The sequence below is a fragment of the Aedes albopictus genome, chromosome 3, assembly GCF_035046485.1.
Source record: "Aedes albopictus strain Foshan chromosome 3, AalbF5, whole genome shotgun sequence".
Classification (NCBI taxonomy): domain Eukaryota; kingdom Metazoa; phylum Arthropoda; class Insecta; order Diptera; family Culicidae; genus Aedes; species Aedes albopictus.
Window position 1 is genome coordinate 162,901,077 of NC_085138.1, and position 20,501 is coordinate 162,921,577.

General features: G+C 39.9%; 3 protein-coding genes across 5 annotated transcripts in view; 1 reads left to right on the top strand and 2 right to left on the bottom strand.

Annotated features, from left to right (window-relative positions):
- The window catches only part of LOC109422670 (inactive ubiquitin carboxyl-terminal hydrolase MINDY-4B), a 29,594-nt gene extending 27,920 nt beyond the window's left edge, over positions 1 to 1,674 (top strand). For all 3 annotated transcript variants that reach the window (XM_062858756.1, XM_062858757.1, XM_019697529.3), the window contains one exon: positions 872 to 1,674. In XM_062858756.1, coding sequence (XP_062714740.1) covers positions 872 to 1,297 — 426 coding nt within the window. In that variant the 3' untranslated portion in view covers positions 1,298 to 1,674. The remainder of the gene's footprint in view (positions 1 to 871) is intronic.
- The window catches only part of LOC109422664 (cytochrome P450 4d1-like), a 505,971-nt gene that overhangs the window by 338,501 nt on the left and 146,969 nt on the right, over positions 1 to 20,501 (bottom strand). The window lies entirely within an intron of this gene.
- On the bottom strand, positions 8,650 to 20,373 carry LOC109401138 (uncharacterized). The gene is made up of 3 exons (XM_019673616.3): positions 20,060 to 20,373; positions 9,178 to 9,635; positions 8,650 to 9,120 (listed from the first exon to the last, which is right to left on the bottom strand). Exons 1-3 carry the CDS (start codon positions 20,060 to 20,062, stop codon positions 8,781 to 8,783), a joined length of 801 nt encoding a protein of 266 aa, XP_019529161.2. The 5' UTR covers positions 20,063 to 20,373; the 3' UTR covers positions 8,650 to 8,780.

Consider the following 20,501-nt stretch of genomic DNA (forward strand, 5'->3'; position numbering starts at 1 on the left):
TCTCGGGAGGGATTCCGAGAGGATTCCCGGAAGAAATCCCGGGAAGTATGTCTGGGGTACTTTCGGGAAAAATTCCTGGAAGAGTCCGGGAGGAATTCACAAACTGATCTGTTACAAAACTGTGCTTTACCAATATGTTTGTTGGATTCCCAGATCCATTCATTGAATTCTTATGCTAACTTGCATCCCCATACGATCTCGGTTGAGGGCTCTCGGGTTTTCGGATTGCCTACTCCCACAATGTAAAGATTCGTATGGAAATTTCAAAATAGCCTTAGAATTCCTATGATTTCCATAGGATTTTCACTAGAAAGCGCCCTGAATGAATCCTTGGATAGTTCTAGGAATCCACGAGCATATGCTGAAGTCTAGCTTTGTTTGAGCCATTTTTACAATCATTTATTAAATTCAATTCAAAGACTTTTTTTTTTCTGAACCAATTATTAAACATACGTAAATTTTGTGAGAACTTACATAAATATTAAGAAAGAAAACAATCCAAACAACAACAATTCAACATATTCAAAACTTGACTTGTATAAGTTTTTCACGACTCTTCTGAAGCAAACTTCACCAGGAGTCATGTTTAAATTGAAGCATGGTTTTTTAGAATTTTACGCTAAAGTACACTAAATGTAATAAAATGTATGCTCAAAAAATAAACTTTGAAGTTCCACCAAAATTTTGGATGATTTCTTTAAATTTATGAGATAAATATTTCACCACAAAAATGGTTCAAATACCCAGCGTTTCGAATAAAGAAAATTAAAACATCAGAATACTATGATAGTTTAAAGAAACAAGACAATCCTATAAGAAAAACTATGATCCCACAATTTTACTACACTTTCCATCGCTCTTCCCATTGTAGGCCCTACCGCAGTTCGGCATCCTGGGCCGCGGATCGATCGGCTTGCTGATCTGGGAAGGTGAGAACGAAGCCATGCGCTCGGCGTCCCGTCAGCCCGGATCGCGTCTGAAAACACCGGCCACTCCAGTCTGGGTCAGCTGCTGTTGCGGTCACTTTGGGGTGTTGTTCAACTCGAACCGGGAACTGCTACGGAACTATCACGCCGAAAAACGATTCGAGCTGCACTACTACACGCTGGCCGGGTGCTACCTATCGATGACGGTGGACAACCGCCAGCAGGAGGAGGGGGCTGACGACGGCCAGGAGGACGGCGAACGGAAGCAGAACGACATGGTATCGACGCCGCTGGAGCGCTTGATCCACACCAAGTGGATGGAGGCCAAGATTACTTATCATGGACCTCTGCCGGCGTCGTTGAATTTCTAAATTTCTTTTGAAAGGTCTTAATGCTAAAGAAGTCACACCGGAGGTTAATACACGTAGGTAATTTTTGGAAGAACGTTGATCATCATCGGTCAGTTGCGGTCAATTCTGTGATAAACAGGGTTTTAGAGATAAAGTTTGCATCATTCCATTACAGATTTTACTACAAATGCTTTTTAGAAACAGGAAAGAGTAACGCCACAAAACAAATATGACAAATGGCACGATAAACATAAGAAGCAAAGCATTGTACGAGCTTATTAATATTGATGTGATATACGTAAAAAAAAAGAAGCAATGTATGTCTGTCCGCCTTGATTCACTGGAGAGTACAAAACTTGAATAGTCTCAATAAAGTTTGCAAGTGTTCTAAATATGTACTTCATCTTTTTTGTTGTATATCCGAACGATGTTTAATGTGTTATAAGTTTGTTATTCGTTCGTCCTTTGTGTTGTATATTTCATTTTACCTGGTAGGGGGATTAGGGGCATAATGGACACCCTAAGCAAATGGCTATGTTAGGCCTGTATAACAGACAAAAACTTAACATATTATCAGTTGGCTTACAACTTTAACTTGTTTCCTACGTATTTCAATCATTTACAGCAGGTAGAATGTCATTATTGTGAAGAAATAATGAATTGTAAACTGTGTGTTTTTTGGGGCTGGCAGGAAAGGTACGGGGCGAAATGGACACCCATCGGGGCATAATGGACACCCCTGCATATTTTATGCTGTATCTTTGATAATATCCACCAGTTAAGTAATTTTCCTACGGAGATCAACACCACAGATATAATACTCCATCTTAGACGAGTTTACATAACATCAAAGTTAATTAAATAAACTTTAGGCTAAAATAATCGGATTGATTTTTTCCTTACTCTCTAAAACGCCTAACAGTATGCAACGCGCGTACATCCATTCATATTGCCAGTGTTCATTTCGCCCCGAATCGACTACAACATTGGAATTGCTAGTTTGAGTAAGTTCTGATCGAAAATATAATACTTCATCCATTGCTAAATCTGCGTATACATGTAGATAAGCTAACAATTCATTTGTTTGAATGGTGGACACACTCAAACACTCGTAATACCTTATTAGCTGCTGCTTCAAAATTATAAGAAATCCACCATATGAAAAACATACTTCAATTTCAACGATATTTTGGTTATTTTGAAAAAATATTAATGGTACTTTTGAAAAATAGGACCATGACTTGTTCCTTTACACTTATGCATTAAAAGTTTTACATAAAAGTCAACGGTTTCGGCAAAAACAGGGGTGTCCATTTCGCCCCGGGTGTCCATTATGCCCCTAATCCCCCTATATATTCCCATGATTTTAATGTACATTTATAGGGTTCTGAATGGAGGCCCGCAATCCTATTTCGATTGCCAACATTCAGGCCATTTCGGGCCGCGACTAAGTGCTAGAGATGTAAACCTTTCCCTGGCACAGACTTCAAGTTATAGATCTCTAGTGATGAAACCCGAAACGGGATGTCCGATTAGGATTAGTTTTCCTAGACAAAACCAAGCTATGGACACGGCAACAAATGCTGTGAACTAAAAGGCAAACTACCAACTAAAATACAATTCCAGGATGACTGAATTGTATCATCCTGTGAGCGGAAGATGTAATCCATTTGGATAACAGGGCACATTTATGTTTTGTGTTGTGTTGCGTGAACTTGTGATGTCTCTTATTTGTGCATTTGTAAGGTTTTATGTGTTGTGATATGTTAATACTTCGTAATAATTGATTTATTTTATTTTTGTAACATGGCGCCCAACGTGGGGTGCACTACAAACGACAAGCGGTCCCAAATAACGTCAAGTACAGCTTGCACGAACGCTTGGACCTCAGCGGCCGGCACCCCCGCTTGGCACAATACTTCGTAGCGTAAGCCGAGCCCCGTGCAAACATCATCAACGCGGTAGCCGGCCATCTGCACGATGGCTCACATCAGGACGGCTGCCTCGTAGCCGTGCGGTTAGGGTCACCAAGCTTATAATCGCACCATGCTATTAATTAATATTTATACCCGTAACAGAAGGAATTAACGCATAAGAGCAACGAGAGCTCATAGCCCATACCACAACGGGTTTAATCAGTGCCCTGAAAAGGACACTGTAAAACGCATAAGCGTAAAAAGAGTCTAGAACTCATTGGAGGTAGCTTGTGACGTCATGCGACTTTCAATATGACATTGAAAGGCACGTCATCGAAAGCATCCTCAATAATCAAGAAATCACCCGAGCAAAAACTTCATTTGAACAAGTGTTATTTTGAAAACCTATATAACTTTGTGTAAAAAAGTCACAGTGGACATGCGACATCCCAAATTGGGAGACATGTGAGTTCACATGAATAGGCATGTTAGCCAGACGAACATCACAGTTGTCGATAGTCGAAACATTTATTGGGACTGAACGTGATTTTAGCCCCTCAGATCAGCACCCTTTATTGTTACGAGTGTACAATTGAAAGTACTGTACCAATAATCTTCAAATTTTGCAGGCATAATATACACATAATCAACTACCTTCTGAGGAAATTTCATAAAAATTGGTAGAGAAATTCAAAAGTTATGAATAGGAAAATATCGAGCTTTCAAACCAACTGATCAAAGTTAATGAAATTTTGCAGGAAAATGTCGCTATAAGTATCATGACTGTTAATGAAATTTCATAATTTTCATCACAGAACTTTGAACTGCGTAAAAGAACCATCTATTATGCAAAAGAAAATTGGTCATGATTGTACAATATGCTTGAAACCACGTCTGTTTGTGTTTCATCCAAAGTTAAAAGTAATGCATCGAATAATGAAATTTGGCACACATAATAAACAAACACCAAAGAGTTCTCACTCAATTTTTTGGCCAATTTTACCGATTCATTACAGAGCTACAGCCGTACTTCTGTGTCCCGATTATTGCGGATACAGGCTTTACACTGCCGTGTGCAGCATAGTTGTTAGACTGGGTCAACAAAGTCGATTTTTTGGAACAATGCTTTTTCGATTCCTTTAAGCGTCCAAAACAACTGTGCAGAATTTGGGAGCGATTGGTTGCGTCCCCGTATTCCGCTTTGCGATTGAAGTTTGTATGGAATTTAGTATGGGAAAACATGCTTTTCTGCATTTTTCTCATAAATTGAAATTTTTCGTCTAAAACTATCTAACTAATGACGTTGAAGCATAGCCTAGGATATGCCGAAAAACTTTGCCGAAGACTGCAAAGTGATCCGACACTTGTGAAAAAAGTTATAACGCACAGATTGCCTGGTGGTGCTTATCATTTAACATGTAAAGGAATAACATCAATAATAAAATCTCAGTTTTTGGCCTAAGTTACCAAGCGAATAACTTTTTTCATAAGCGTCGGATCACTTTGCGGTCTTCGGCAAAGTTTTTCGGTATATCCTAGGCTATTTTTTAACGTCATTAGTTAAACGTTTTTAGACAAAAGAATTCAACGTATGAGTAAAATGCAAAAAAGTACGTTTTCCCATACTAACTTCCATACAAATTTCAATCACAATGCGGAATACGGGGACGCAACCAATCGCTCCCAAATTTTACACAGTTGTTTTGGACGCAAAAAGGAGTCAAAAAAACTTTGTTCCGGGGTGATGCGGTCAAATTTAAAGTTTCTCCATACAACGTTGACCCACTCTAATAGTTGTACCATGTTAATAGGGATTCCCATAGAACATGGGACAACTATGCTGCTAATGGCAGTATACTGTATACAATACAGTACAATACAGTACATACAAATACGGCAGTATATTGTATACAATCCTCGGGGCAGAAGCTAAAGTTTTTTAGCTAAGCAAAAGACTGGTTTATCCAAAGATATTTGAACTTGAACAGATCGAATTTCCATTCAGGAATACCTCTTGCACATATCGCAGCAGGACAAGCTTCTTTCATCAGTAGCTACCCATCTGCCGTGTACGACGCACGCGGTATTGATGAGCTCTGCCGGATATTTTTTTATTACTGCATAGCAGCGGTGCTATTGTTTGCCTGTCGTTTTGTTCTTCGACCGACTTGGATACTTTGTGAAACTGACTTGCTTTCTCGAGCCATGAGCGGAATGTTTATTAACACCGTTGAATTTCGATTCTCGGTGGATTCCCCCCGGCCGTCGTGGACCGATATCGCCCAATTTGTAAAGCAGCTGGATGGCGATGTGACCCTCGTGGAAAGCGTCTATAAAATGACGGAGAACCGGAGCATTTGCATCAAATTTGCTTCAGAAGCAGCGATGCTGGAGTGTCTACGAAAAAATCCGGACCCACGTAAATTTGTGTACGCAAATGGAAATTCGGTAGAGGTGTGTATTATGGCAGCGGGCCGTAATGTACATTATGTGCGGGTGTTTGACATCCCACCGGAAGTTTCGGATGATGATTTGGTCACGGTATTTAATCAATACGGAAGAGTAAATAGAACGGTTCGTGAAAAGTTCCCAACTGGCCTAGGATTGGATCATGTGCACACTGGCGTTAGGGGTGTGTACATTGACATCGACAAGGAAATTCCACCTTTGATTGAAGTGAACAAGCAAAGAGGAAAAGTGTTTTACGACGGACTGAAGGACAAGTGTTTCTTTTGTCACTCAGTAGGACACCGGAGAAACGCCTGCCCAGCAAGGAAGAAGACCAACAAGCCTAAAACTTTTGCCGAAATAGTCAGTACAGGAGAAGTCGAAACAGTTATTGAGGAATCGGATCCAATAGATGACGATGTCGTGGAAGTAGTTGAAGAAATTCTCGAGGAAACACCGTTAATGCAGGAATCAAGCGACAAAGAGGAAGAGAAGTCAAAATCGGCTATCAACGATGAGTACTTTGAGCGGACTTTTGGTATTCCGAATGCTACACAGCTAGCGAACAATTTCAACGCCATGATGAAGGAGAAAACCAAGAAACTGATAGCAAGCCAGCGTCGGGCTCAATTTGCTTCATCGGCTTCAGGATCCACAACAGATCGCACTCCCCCGAGAAAGAGCTCGCGCAAGAATTCAAAGTGAATTGTATGTAAAATGTAGAATAGCTTTAGAATAACATTTTGTTGTTTCATAAGAAAATCGGCTCCGTTAAGTTTTATATAGAACGCTAGAGCCTTATAAATAAACGAATTGGAAAAAAAAAAGCTTCTTTCAAATCAATAGTTTGTACAGGCAAGACCTTATCACGCAAAAGGTGCTTCTGCTGTGTTAAGTCGAAAGTTTGAAAAGTGGTTCCAGAGAAGTTCCTATGAGTGTCTCATGGTGGTTTCAGAGGTATTCAGGGAGTATCAGGAGATCTCAGGGGTGTTTCAAGAGCGTCTCAGGGGTGCTTCAAAGGGTATCATTGAGTTTGAGCGGGGTTCCAGGAGTCTTAGGAGCGTTCCATGGGAGTTTCAGAGGGTCTCTATGGCACATCAAGGGAGTTCCAGAGGGTATCAGGAAGTCTCAGCGATGTGTAAGGGGGCCTCAGGAGCACTTCAATGGGTCTAAGGGAGTTTCAGGCCCCATGGGCGTATCACGGGATTTCAAAGAAGTTCAGGAGAGTTCCAGAGCTTCTCTGGGGTGCTTCAAGAGATTTCAGGGGATTTAAGGGGGCTTCCGGGGGGTCTCTGGAGCGCTTCAGAGGCTATCAGGGCGTTTCAGGAAATCTCGGGGTTTTTGTGGAGTCTCAGGGATGATCTAGGAGCTCTGAGGGGGTTTCAGAGGGATACCTAGAAGACTCACGGTAAATTCAGGGGTTTTCAGGAGGTACCAGGAGGTCTCAGTGGCGTTTCAGGAAGTGTAGAAATAGCTTCAGTTATAATACACTTACATAAAAAATATAAAAAAAAACAACATCAGGGCTTTTCAGACGGCTCCAGCGGGTTTCATAGGGTTCCAGAGATTACAGGGAGGTACCTGTAGGTTTCAGGATTTGTTCAGGGGGTCTCAGGAAGTACCTGATGTGTTGAGGTTCAGAGGGGATCTCAGAGGCATTTTGGGGAGTCCCAGGAGGTTTCAGGGGGTATCTAAAGATCTCAGGAGCGTTTCAGGGGACATTTTAAGGGGTTCTCAGGGGTCCAAGAGAGTTTCAGGGGTGTTTCATTGGATCTCTCTTCCTGAAGCCTCCATAATTCCATTGAAATGCACTTGAAATCCCCGTTATCAATTTGAAATGTCACTGAAACCATTTGGAACGCATTTAAAGACTCCAGAACTCCTTGAAACGCCCATCTGTGGCTATGAAGTCCCCATGAAACTTCTCGGAATGTACGCAAAACGTTCCTGAAACCCCCTAAACTCTCTGATTTGACTTGAAATATCCCTGAAACCCTTTGTAACGCCCTTTAAAGTCAACTGGGACCCCCCTGAATTACCTTCAAAAAAAAAATTTGGCTTGCCTTGAAGACGAGGGCGTCGCCTCTCCTCACTTGGCACCTGCGCTCCTGCATCTCCTTGGTTTGGCGTCTCAAAGCTCATGTTCTATCTTCTTCTTCCTCTTCCTTTTCTTCCTGTCCTTCGGGGTCCAGGGGCGTCCTCTCTATGACTCGCCCTAAACTGTGGACTGTGGTTGCTGAGAACCTACTGTCACAACCCCCTGCTTCTTTCAACACGGGACGGACCGGTCTTTGCAGGTACACCCTTTCCGGCTTCCAGATGCCCGACTCGATGGAATCACTGACTGCCTTTCACTTTCGGGGTTAACAATCTAGCGCCGCCTACGGCTGTCTCACACGCTTCTGCGATTGCTTTTCATAAACAATCACGTCTGGTGTACCCTGCGAGATACCCAAAAATGCGAAGGCCTCGATCTGAGTAGACTTCGGCACCTTCAGCTTTACGAGCTCTGCTGCTGCCGTAGTTGCCATGGATTCACCATGGTCGTGCTTGGCCGCCATCTTTGATTTACGAAGTCTTAGCAAGTCCACGTGGATGTCGGAGTGTTTAGGAAATCAAGAACAATAATTGAAAAGGCCGCATCAACATTTTTTAAACAAACTTGTTTCTGTTGATTTAGAATTTTTTTTTAACTCCACCCACACACCTATCAACCACTAACAGCAGTCTTTCTGTAAATGGTGGTTAAATGCGTGGGTGGATCTCAGAAGGCCCTAAGTCGACAAAAACGTGTTTGTTCAGCAATGTTTATCAGGCCTTTTCAATGATTGGTCTTGAAATAACTGTTTGTCAATGGTTCAAAGCGATTGTTCGCAGGTTGCCGATTGGCGTGCGTAGCGTAACATACTGTACGTACATCGGAGTGCTAGGAAAATGGGTAGGATATGGAAATATGAACGCTGTACATCGAAAAGGCCTGTGATATTTTACAACTAATATACAGCTAGAAATGGTAAAAGAGATGGCATTTATTTTGAGAAATCCAAATCATATCACACGCTTCCATACTTTGGAATGGTCTCAAAAGTACAATACAAATAAATAAACGATCAGTCACACATAATTCGAGCAATACTACCTTACATTTCAATCTTAACGTCAGATTCTTCGATCGAATACATCATCATCTCGTCCGTAAATTCATTTCGTTTTTCCGATCGCCGGCGACATCTCCGCACTTTTATATTCTGCTTACCCGGAAACTCCATATCATCGTGTCTGGCTTTGACGTGTCCTGAAAAGTTGGAAACCTTCCACGTGCCCGGCTTATCCCGCCGAATGATTACCGCTGTAGGACACCCCTGGTCGCAGAACGGACAAACCACCCGAGCCATATCTCCTAAATAGTCGCGTCTGATCTCCACCTGGATCAGTTGAAGTCTGTCAAAAAACGGTTTTTCTAGTTCATGGTTTTCTCGTCTGAAATGACAGAAAATATGAGGTATGCTCCGGAACGCGTGTTCTGCTTCGTATTACCTGAAGTCATAATAGTTGAATATTTTGTTCTTAACTTCATCAACGATTTCATCCGCATTCGGAACCAACTCCGGGACGCTATAAATTTTCTCCGTGGGCACCGGAATTTCCAAATTACTACTTTCATCGTACGATTCTTCACCCTCCGGCTCCTGGACAAAATGCTGAAATCCAAGCTCCTTAACCTTGGCGGCAATCATCTTCAGCACACATCGTTCACCGGCCGTGAAGTGAAAATCCTGAATACTTCCCTGATAGCCACCCAGCATGTCGGCAACTTCCGCATCGGATTTGTTCAGCAACTTTGGCAACCGACGAATGTCCGATTCGATGTAGTCGATCGTTGTGTTGTCCAAGTAGACAAGCCCCGAGTGGATGAATTTGGTTTGCTCGAGAGCCATCTGGACTGTGGTGGAAATAGGGCCGACCTCTTTGGAAAGTTTTTCCCAAAAGTGTTCCTATATGGGCGGAATAATTTAGATAAGAATAGGTAAGCTACAGCTGAACGTGATTGTCTTTATAGGGGGATTAGGGGCATAAGGGCCACCCGGGGCGAAATGGACACCCCTGTTTTTGCCGAAACCGTTAACTTCTATGTAAAACTTTTAATGCATAAGTGTAAAGGAACAAGTCATTGTTCTATTTTGCAAAAGTACCATTTATATTCCTTCAAAATAACCAAAATATCATTGAAATTTAAGTATGTTTTTCATATGGTGGATTTCTTATAACTTCAAAGCAGCAGCAAATAAGGTATAGCGCATTTAGTTCACCACTGGACTATCGCACTAGTTTTCACGAGTGCGAAAACGCTAATAAAAGTGCGCGATTGCATCAAATCAACTCGGTGTCTTCAGAGCACTTGTTCTCCATAGATTGAAGAAATAGTGCGCCGAAGACATCAACCTGATTAGATGCAATCGCGCACTTTTATTTACGTTTTCGCACTTATAAAGTCGCAGTTCGCAGTCCAGTAGTGAACTAAATGCGGTATATTACGAGTGTTTGAGTGTGTCCACCATAAAAACCAGTGAATTGTTACCTTATCTACATGTATGCGCAGATTTAGCAGTGGATGAATTATTTCATTTTTTATCAGAATTTACTCAAAACAGCAAATTCAATGTTGTAGTCGATTCGGGGCGAAATGAACACTGGCAATTATGAATGGATGTTCGTGCATTGCATACTGTTAGGCGTTTTAGAGAGTTTGGAAAAAATCAATCCGATTATTTTAGCCTAAAATCTATTTAATTAATTTTGATGTTATGTAAACTCGTCTAAGATGGAGTATTATATATGTGGTAATGATCTCCGTAGGCAAATTACTTAATGGTCATATTATCAAAGATACAGCATAAAATAGAGAGGTGTCCATTATACTCCGATGGGTGTCCATTTCGCCCCGTACCTTTCCTGCCAGTCTCAAAAAACGCAGTTTACAATTCATTATTTCTTCACAATAATGCCATTCTACTTGCTGTAAATGATTGAAATACGTATGAAACAAGTTAAAGTTGTAAGCAAACTGATAATATGTTAAGTTTTTGTCTGTTATACAGGCCTAACATACTCATTTGCTTAGGGTGTCTATGATGCCCCTAATCCCCCTACTCGCATTATTGCAGCAACACAGTGTCATAGGTCGTTCATAAATCATAAGTAAAAGAATTTTTTCATAAGAAAATCAATCCAAATGTGCCCCCAGGAATTGTTATAACACTTTCAGAAATTCTTTAAAAACTTTTGGAAGTTCATTCTTTTTGAAAATATTTCCAGTATCGCCAGACCAGCTACACTCACACAAGGATTCAATGAGATAGCTTCCGGGGACTAGCAGGCGTCTTCAGTGTGTGAGCGTTGGCGAGCTTCCTTTTTTAAGCAACAATGGTGCCTGTTACGTTAGATTCCAGGCTAATGTAGGGAAGTGATGATTGCAATCAGTTGTAAACACATCAGACCGAATTTACCTCTGCGTCTGCACACATTCATACGGATGTCGGAGTGTTGGTGGGATGTGGTTGACAGAGGGTTCACACATTGGTGCGTGGATGCCAAGCGTAAGTTCACTTGATTGCATAACTCGTAGGCGTTTTCTGATATATTGACACTGTGCTGTGAAAGTTGAAAGGAAGAGAAACGGGGTTTCAACCATTTTTAGTTCAAGCGATGGGGATTGAACCCAGGACTTTCGGCATACGAATCAGATGCTGTAGACCATCAAGCCCGTTCTTTTGAATAATTATTCCAGAAGTTGTTTTGCAAATTCTTCTTAAAAATCCCTGAAAATTATTCCAGGAGTTCATCCAGTAATTCATTCAGATATTCTGGCAGAAATTTTACCAGGCATTCCTCCTGTATTTCTTCTGGAAATTCCTCCAAGAGTTGCTCCAATAAATTTTCCAGATACACTGGAAGCTCTTTTTATGCACATGCCTGGAACAGAATAAATTAAAAATGTGCAAAATTTAAAAGAGGGAAATTTATGCATAAATTATGTTTGGGATTTAATGAGGGAATCTAGTTCGCCAGAACAGGTCTTGCCCTGTGTATTAGAAATGGGGCAAAAGGGGTTTCCAGGAAGTTCCCGTAGAGTCCAAAAAAAGGGGTTCCATGAGGCTTCAGGGGTGTTTCAAGGGGTTTTTCTGGAGATTTTAGGAGCCTTTTAGGGGCGTTCTGTTAAGATTTGTCGGCGTTTTGATGGGACTACGGGGAATTCACGACAATTTCAATAATATTGAGGGGGTTTCAGGGACATTTCAAGGAGCTTTAAGGGCAATACAAGGGAACTCAGAAGCCTTCAAAGGGCGTTGCAAGAAGTTTGAGGGGCATTTCAAGGTGTTGCAGATTGTCAGGGTGATTCAGTAACATTTCAAGGGCGTTCTTAGAGCTTTAAGGGGCATTTGATAGTATTTTAGAAGCGTTTCAAAAATGTTCAGGTGCATTTCAGGGGGCTTCTGGACCATATTAAAGGCGTCCAAAGAGGTTTCAGAGGTATTTCAAATTGATTATGATGATTTCATGGGCATTTCAAGGCATTTTAGGTCAGGGGGTTTTATAAACACCTCTAAATCAAAGGGTATTTCAGGTGTGTTTCAAAAGATATTGTGATGGGGTCTTTAAAAATCTTCTAAAACTACCTAAAATGCCTTCAAAATCGCCCTTAAAATCCCTCGAACTCCATGTAACGCACCTGAGAGGCTCCGAAACCCCCAAAAACTCCTCCGTAACGCTTCCGTAACGCCTCTGAATCCCGCCGAAAATGCTCTGAAAGTTCCTGAAATGCTTCTAAAATCCTTCATAAACCCCCTCGAACCCTGTAAAACGCACATGAGAGGCTCCAAAACCCAAAAAAAACTCCTCCGTAAAGCTTCAGTAACGCCTCTCCGCCGAAAATGCTCTGAATCTTCTTGAAATGCCCTTAAGATCCCCCCTTGGATCCCATGCAACGCACTTGAGACGCTCTAAGATCTCCGAAATCTTCTCTGTAACGCTACCGTAACGCCGCTTAATCCCGTCGAAAATGCTCAGAAACTTCCTGAAATACATCCGAAACCCCCTAAGACCGACTCGGACCCATGGAACACACACGAGACCTTCGGAAACTCCCAGTAACGCACCTGAAACGCCAATGCAATCTCCCATGCTCTCCCATGTTAACACCTCTGGCCACCGTTGCAATAGTTGCACAATGTTGGCTCTGGCTAGCTTTCCCGCTTTTTGTGCAGGGTATAAAAATAATGCATTAATTTAAAGTGCATAAAAACAACATGCATAAAACGAGGTTTTAGTGTATGTCTTCCAGAGCTGAATCAATGCATGCGAGCTGAAGATGTGCATGCGGAAACTCTTTCCAGAACGTCCTCCGGAAACTCTTCCAGAAGAGATCCACGAAATTCTTCAAATAAAATTTCCGAGATTTTCCTGCAAATTCTAGTGGAATTTTTTACAATAGTTTCAATGAGGCCTCTTCCAGAAGCTCCCCCAAAAATTCGTCCAGAAGAGTTGAGATAGCCCTCCTAAAAGTTCTTTTGGAAGTTCTCCATAAAGCTACTGGAATTTCTAAAGTTCTTCCAGAAATATCCTCGATATCGATATGGCAACGATATTAGAACGGGCTGATTTTTGGTGGGTCGCGAAGGTTAGGATGATATTGTTATAAATTTGTAAAATGATATTGAAACTTTTTACTTCAAAATTACAAGAAATTTCGCCAAATTTTTCTCCAAAAAAATCACTTCAATCTTATCATGGATATGCTTCAGGAAGCCCTCCCACGAATTCTTCAGATTTTTTTTACAGATATTTCTGCAAGAATGCATCGACGAATTCCTCCGTGGATATTTCCATAGCTTCCTTCAGTGATTCCATCATGGATTACTCAAGATTTTTTTCAAGAATTCTTCTAGAGGTTTCACCAGACATTCCTCCGGGGATTCCTCCTGGGATGTCTTTAAAGGTTCCTTTAGTGATTGTTCCAATACTTTTTTGAGGATTCTTTCAGGAATTTCTCCAGGGATTCCCAGAGGATCCAACAACAACAGAGATCCTTTTAGCTATTTCTACGAGTGTTCCTTCAGAGACTTCTGCAGGGATTTCTACATATATTCCTACAAGAATTCCCCTAAAGATTGCTTGAATAATTCAATCTGGAATAAATCGAAGCATTTCAGCAGGAATATCTTCCAGAACCCTTTCAGAAAATTTTGCCAGAGATTATATAAAATTTATCCAGGTATTCTTCAAAATATTGTACAAAACATTCTTTAGGGACTCCATCCAAAAATTCCAACAATAATTCGCGCAGAAATTATTGCAGATATGGATTCCTTCATATTCTTACAGAAATCCTCTCAGGAATTTGTTAAGAAAGTCTTCCTGTGATTTCCTAAGGAATTCCCCATGGGATTGCTTCCGGGATTCCTCATGAGATTTCTTCGGGAATTCTTCCAGGTTTTCCTCCAAGAATTCCTCCAGAGATTCACCCGGGAATTTCTTCTTTGTTCCTTTCAGGAACAACTCAGGAATTATTTTAAAAAATTTTCCGTGGATTGTGCCAGAAACGCTTTTTAGAATTCCTTCAGGAATTCCTCTTGGAATTCTTTCAGGAACTCCTCCAGAAAATAATGCAGTACTTCCTCCAGGAAATGTTTAGCGATTCTCTTAGGAATTCCCCTTGGTATTGCATCCGGGATTCCTTCTGCGGTTTCTTCAGGATTTCCCGCAGGGATTCCTTCAGGAACTGCCACAAGGATTCCTCAAGGATTTCCGCCACGAATTCTTCTTAGTTTTCCTTCAGGATTTCTCCAAGAATTCCTCCAGAGATTGCCCCGGAAATTTCTTCTTTGATTCCTTCAGAAACAACTCCAGGGATTATTTTTCCAGGATTCCTCCAGGAACTCTTTTTAGAATTTCTTCAGGTGTTCCTCCTGGAATTATGTCAATAACTCCTCCTGGAATTTATCCAGTACTTCCTCCAGGGACTGTTTAGGGATTCCCTTAGGAAAGCCTCTAGAAATTGCTTCCGAGATTCTTCTGGGGTTTCTCCAGGAACTCCTGCAGGGATTCCTTCAAGATTTCTCCAAGAATTCTATCGGCGAGTTCTACTTACAAAAGACTTTACCCGAAAAAAATGAGACACTCAAAATAATGTATAACTTTTGATTGCGTTCACAAAAATAGCAGATTTTAACCAGCAATAGCATGTTATGTGTAGTTAATGCTAATGTGTAGAAATTTCATCAAAATCGGATCACTATTGGCGCAAACATTGTCGATACAATAAAATGTGATAAGTAAGTAAGTAGTAGGAAAACCTCTTGAAATTTCTTCCGAGATTCTTCTGGGGTTTCTCCAGGAACTCCTGCAGGGATTCTTTCAAGATTTATCCAAGAATTCTATCTGCGAGTTCTTTAGAAATTCATCCTGGGATGCTTCCAGGAATTCCTCTGGGAATCGTTGCAGGTATTCCTCTTGAAATTGCTTCCGGGATTCCTTCTAGAGTTTCTTCGGGAATTCCGCTAGAGATTTTCCCAGGAACTGTAACAGGGATTCCACCTCGAATTCTTCTCCAAGAATACGATCTGCAATTATTCCTGGTATTCCTCTACAAATTCGTTTGGAGATTCCTCAAGAAATTTCTTCAGAAATACCTCCAGGAATAATCCAGGGATTCATGTGAGAATTCCTGCAGGGATTGCCGTAAAAAATCGTCCAGGAATTCATCTACAGATTCCTCTAAATATTTCGCCAGAAATTCTTCTAGGAATTTCTCTAGAGATTTCTTTGATGGTCTAATGGGATTTCTCCAGGAGTTGCTCTGGCATTTCTCTAGGATATCCTACAGGGATTCCTTCAAGAATTCTTACAGGATATTTTTTTCAGCGATTTCTCCAAAAAATCCTCCAAGGTTTTCTTCGTGCATTTTTTCAGGACTTCCTCCAGACATTCCTCTAGAGATTCCTCCAAGATTTGCTTTACGGATTCTTCCGAGAATTCCACCAGGAATTCTCCTAGGCATACTTCCAGGAATTAATCGATGCATCCTTCCAGGGATTCCTCCTTTGATTCTTACAAAGAGATTTCTCCAGGAATTATGTCATCGAATCCTCCTGGATTTCTTGCAGATATTCCTACAGGGATTGCTTCAGTGACTTCTACAGGAATTCCTCAAGTAATTCCCCAGTAGTTCTTCCAGGAGTTTCTTCTGAGATTGTTTCAGCAATTTTTCCTGAGGTTCCTCCAATTATTCATGCAGGAAATTCAACAGTTTCCTCAAGGCATTCCTCCAGAAATTAAAACCGGTTTTTTGTAGGGGATTCCTTCAGGAATTTCATCAATAATTAATTAAGGAATTTCTTCATGAATTATGTCAGCAATTCATCCAGGAATTGCTCCAGGAAATCCTTCAGAGATTCTTTCAGAAATTGTTCTAGACTTTTCTCTAGGAATACCTTCTGGTATTTCTCCTGGGACTCCTGAAGGAATTTTTACAGATTTTCCTTCAGAAATTGCTGCAGGGATTCCTCCGGGAATACCACCAGAATTCCGCTAAAATTTCCTCCAGGAACTTCTTTAGGGATTCTTCATGGATTTCTCCAGGAATGCCTCTAGAAATTATGCATGAATTTCTCAAACGATTTTATCACAAATTTCTTCCAGAGTTCATTCCTTTAGAGGCTTCTCCACACATTTCCACAAGGATTCCCTCAGCGATTTCTTCAGGAATTCCTTCGAGCATTTCTCCAGAAATTCCTCCAGATATTCCTCTAAAATTTCTCCAGGAACTTCTCGAGGGATTTTTAACAGAAATAGAAATCTTCCAGAATTCCTCTAAAGATTTCACCAGAAATTCATCTAGTAATTCTTCCAAGAATTTCTCTAGAGATTCCTCCGGGAATTCCTTCAGGGATTCCACTGTCAATTCTCACAGAAATTTCTTCAGGAATTCTTCCAAAAACTTCTCCAGGAATCGCTCCTGAACACCCTTCAGAAATTATGTCAGCAATCCCTCCAGAAATTTCTGCAGGAAATCCTCTAGGGATTTCTTCAGAGAATCCTCCAGGAAATTCTCCAAAAATTGCTTCGGGGATTCCTCCAGGGATGTCTCCATGAATTTCTCCAGGGATTTAAACACAGATTCCTCCAGGAAACTCTCCAGAAATTACGCCAGGGATTCTTCCAGGAAATCCTCCGGGAAGTTCTCAAGAGATTTTCTCTGGAGATTTCTCCAGGAATTCTTCCAGGGACTGCTTCAAAAAATCATTCAGAAATTTCTCCATGAATTGCTGCTGAATTTGTTCAGAAGTTCCTCCTGGCGTTCCTCCGGGATTCTCTCTAGAGATTTTTCCAGGTATTCCTTCAGGGATTTCTCTAAGAATTTCTCCCCAGTTAACTTCACAAATTTCTCTAAGACTTCCTCTTGGAATTCCTCAGGAAAATTCTCCAGAAATTTTTCTAGTGATTCCTCCCAGAATTCCTTCAGAAATTTATCCAAGATTTTTTCTAGGAATTCCTCAAGAGTTTTCGGAAGAAATTTCTCGGGGAATTCCTCCCAGAATTTATCCAGAAATCCATCCAAACACTTACCACAAATTGATCCAAGGATCCCTTAAGAAAACCTTCAAAGACTTGGGAGAATTCCAAAAAAATAAAGCATCACAGGTTTTTCCAAAAGATAACCTTAGAAGAATTCTTGATAGGAATCCTCGTATAAATTTCTGAAAGATGAACCCTTGGAAGAATTCAGGAGAAAATCCTACAAAGAAATTCTAGCAAAATCTTGAGAAGAATATCTGTTGAGACCCATGCAAGAAGACCTGTTATAAATCTTGACAATTTTTTTTGGGAAAATTCCTCAAAAATCTTTGCAAGAAATTCTTGAAGAATTTTCCTTGGTAAATGTTTGAAGGATTTCTTTTTTTTTTAGTTTACATTGAAATAACATTTAGAGAAATTTTTGAAATACTTTCAGAGCGAACCTCTAGCGGACTTTTAACGGAATCATAAGGGAACCGTGGAAGATGTTCTCAAAAAACTCTGGAGGATTTTCTTAAGAAATCCATGCCACTATTTCGGAAACAATACATAGAAAAATTGTCGAAGGAGTTCTTGCGGAAATTTTTCATGGAAACCCTAGATAAATTTCTTATGGCTTCCCTGGAGTTTTGGTTTAAAGGAATCTATGCAAGATTTCCTAAAAGTATTTGAAAAACAATGTCTAAATACAGCAGTCTCTTGAAGAATTTCTTAAAAAAAAATAATGAATCGCTGGTTGAACCCTGGATAAACCTCTATTATCATTATAATCTCTTTCATCGAGATTTTTAGCCAGGGGCTGGTTCATCTCCGCGAATAAACTTCTGAAGAAATCAGTTGAAAATGTCTTAACGAAGATCTGGAGGACTTTTTCAAAGATTTTTTTGAAGGAAGATTCGAGAAGATTTTCTGAAAGATCCCTGAAAGATTTTGTAGGAATTTCCGAGGAAATCTCTGGAACATTTGCTGAAAGACAATTTGCAAAACATTCCTAAGTAATCCATGGAAGGTTTCTGATGGAATACTTTGATAAATATCTTAATGAATCTTGAGAACCTTCTCCTTTTGGAAGAAATTCTTGAAAAAAAATAACTCTCAAACAGTTTCTGAAGGAATCCATATAAAACTTTTAACACGAATCCATGGAACAATTAAATAAACCATGGAAGGTATTTTAGGAAATTCCCAAAATTGAGTAACAATTCCTAAAGGTTTTTCGAAATGAATTCCTGGAGTAATTTCTGAAACAATCCATTCAAAATTTTCTGAAAAAAAAGCCTGAGAAATTCCTGAAGAAACCTTAAAGGGTTTCTAAAGCATTCTCTGAAGAAAATTACCAAGTCATTGCAGAATATTATTGAACGAATTTGTAAAGAATCTCCTATGCGGATTCCTTGGAGAAATTCTTAAAACCCACTGGCAGAGCTTCTGATATAATCTCTGAAAGATTGGCATTCCTGATGAAAATTCTGAAATAAAATCCCTGGAGGAATTTCTGAAAAAAAAAATCATGGAGGATTTTTTTTAAGTGATGCAAGTTTTGGTAGATTTATGAAAAACAGAAAAAAAAAAAATGCAAGGAATCTCTGTAGACTTTTCTCAACGCATCCCTGGTGAAGTTTCTACATTATTATCTAGAGAAATGTCTGAAGAAGTCCCAAAAGGATGAAATTCTGAAGTATGCTTGCCAGAATTTCTTATGGCATTCATGGAGGAATTTCAGAAGCAATCCAAAGAAGATTATCTAAAGACCTCGATGGTAGTTACGACTGGTATTGACTCTTATTTGCGGCTATCTCAGTCATACAATTTATAAGACGTTACTAATTTATTTTACCCGACGTTTCGGCTATTGGATGTGGATTTTTTTCAGGGGAAAACTGTTTTGTACAAATGTTTAATAAGCCTAGAATTGTGTTTAGTCTAGTGTTTCTTACATGGTTTGTAGGTTTCGTCTCAAATGAGTTTTAAAATTTGTAGATAATTGATTGCATAACTATTTCTGTATTAAATTTAAAAAAATTTACCATTCGATGTGTTTAGCAACTGTGACAGACATCTTCAAACTTTCATTCCATCGTAGTCAGCCAAGGGATGAAAGTCTCTTTAATAAAGACAAATCAATGAATCAATCCATCGAAGTATCGCACATGTAACGAACATTCGAACCAATATTCACGAAAAAAAAACACTTTTTTGCTTGAGTGTTAATGCACATTTTGATTACTAAATCAGGTTTAACGATTACTTTAGAGCTCTAAAGAAGTGGCAAAATCCGATAATCAAAATGTGCATTAAGGACAAGGTATTTGGAGTACATTGCTCAAAATTTCTAGAGCACCGTTTTTTGAAACCGTTGAACGGATTTGGATTAAAATGCATCACGCTGTTGACAACCACTGAACAATTAGCGTGATGCATTTTCATCCAAATCCGTTCAACGGTTCTAAAAAACGGTGCTCAAGAAATTTTGAGCTATGTACTCCAAATACCTTGTCCTTAACGTACAGAAAAGTGATTTTTTGGAAGTAATCACATATTTTCCGATCAAATTGCTTGCACAAAGTTTCAATGTCGTTGCCTGATGAAATCCATGGTCGTACTTATTTTCTAGCATTGGGTTTGATAATATCGGAAACTGTTGAATAATTGGACGCCAAAAACTGTGAAAAGTGATCAATTTCACCCGAAATCACGGTACCTTGCTTTGAAATCCGATCCACACAGCGATATTTTGCATCGCAAATCAATAAAACGATCGTCCCGAATCGTTGACCAGATATCACTGAACTACATCACCGAAACCATAATCCATGACATAAAACGTTGATAAACATGAACTTACCATTGTAGACAACACAATTTGCCTAAATTAACTTTAAAACTTTATGTTTTTCATTCAGAAAACAAGCAAAACTGCATCTACTTTGTAAAACTAGCGTAGCATTCTGACTTCAAAACTCATGTGTTTACCAACAAAAATTTGCAACTGTCAAAATGCTACACGATGAATGAAAACTAGTGATTCCGAAGATAGTTCAAACCAAGGTTCAAAACTCCATTTATTTTTGGGAACGCATTGGAGCGAAGAGAAAAACAAAGAGGGCTGTTCTATGAAAATACACACTTTCCAAGAAAGCGTCAGTTTTTATATTTATTCTGAAAAATCTAAACAGCTTAGTTTACTTTACATTAACTTTCATTCTTCTAATTTCAAAGTTACTTTAAAACTGTTTAATAAATAAATACTCATTGGTTGCATACAAGATTTTTGGAAGTTGTAAGCA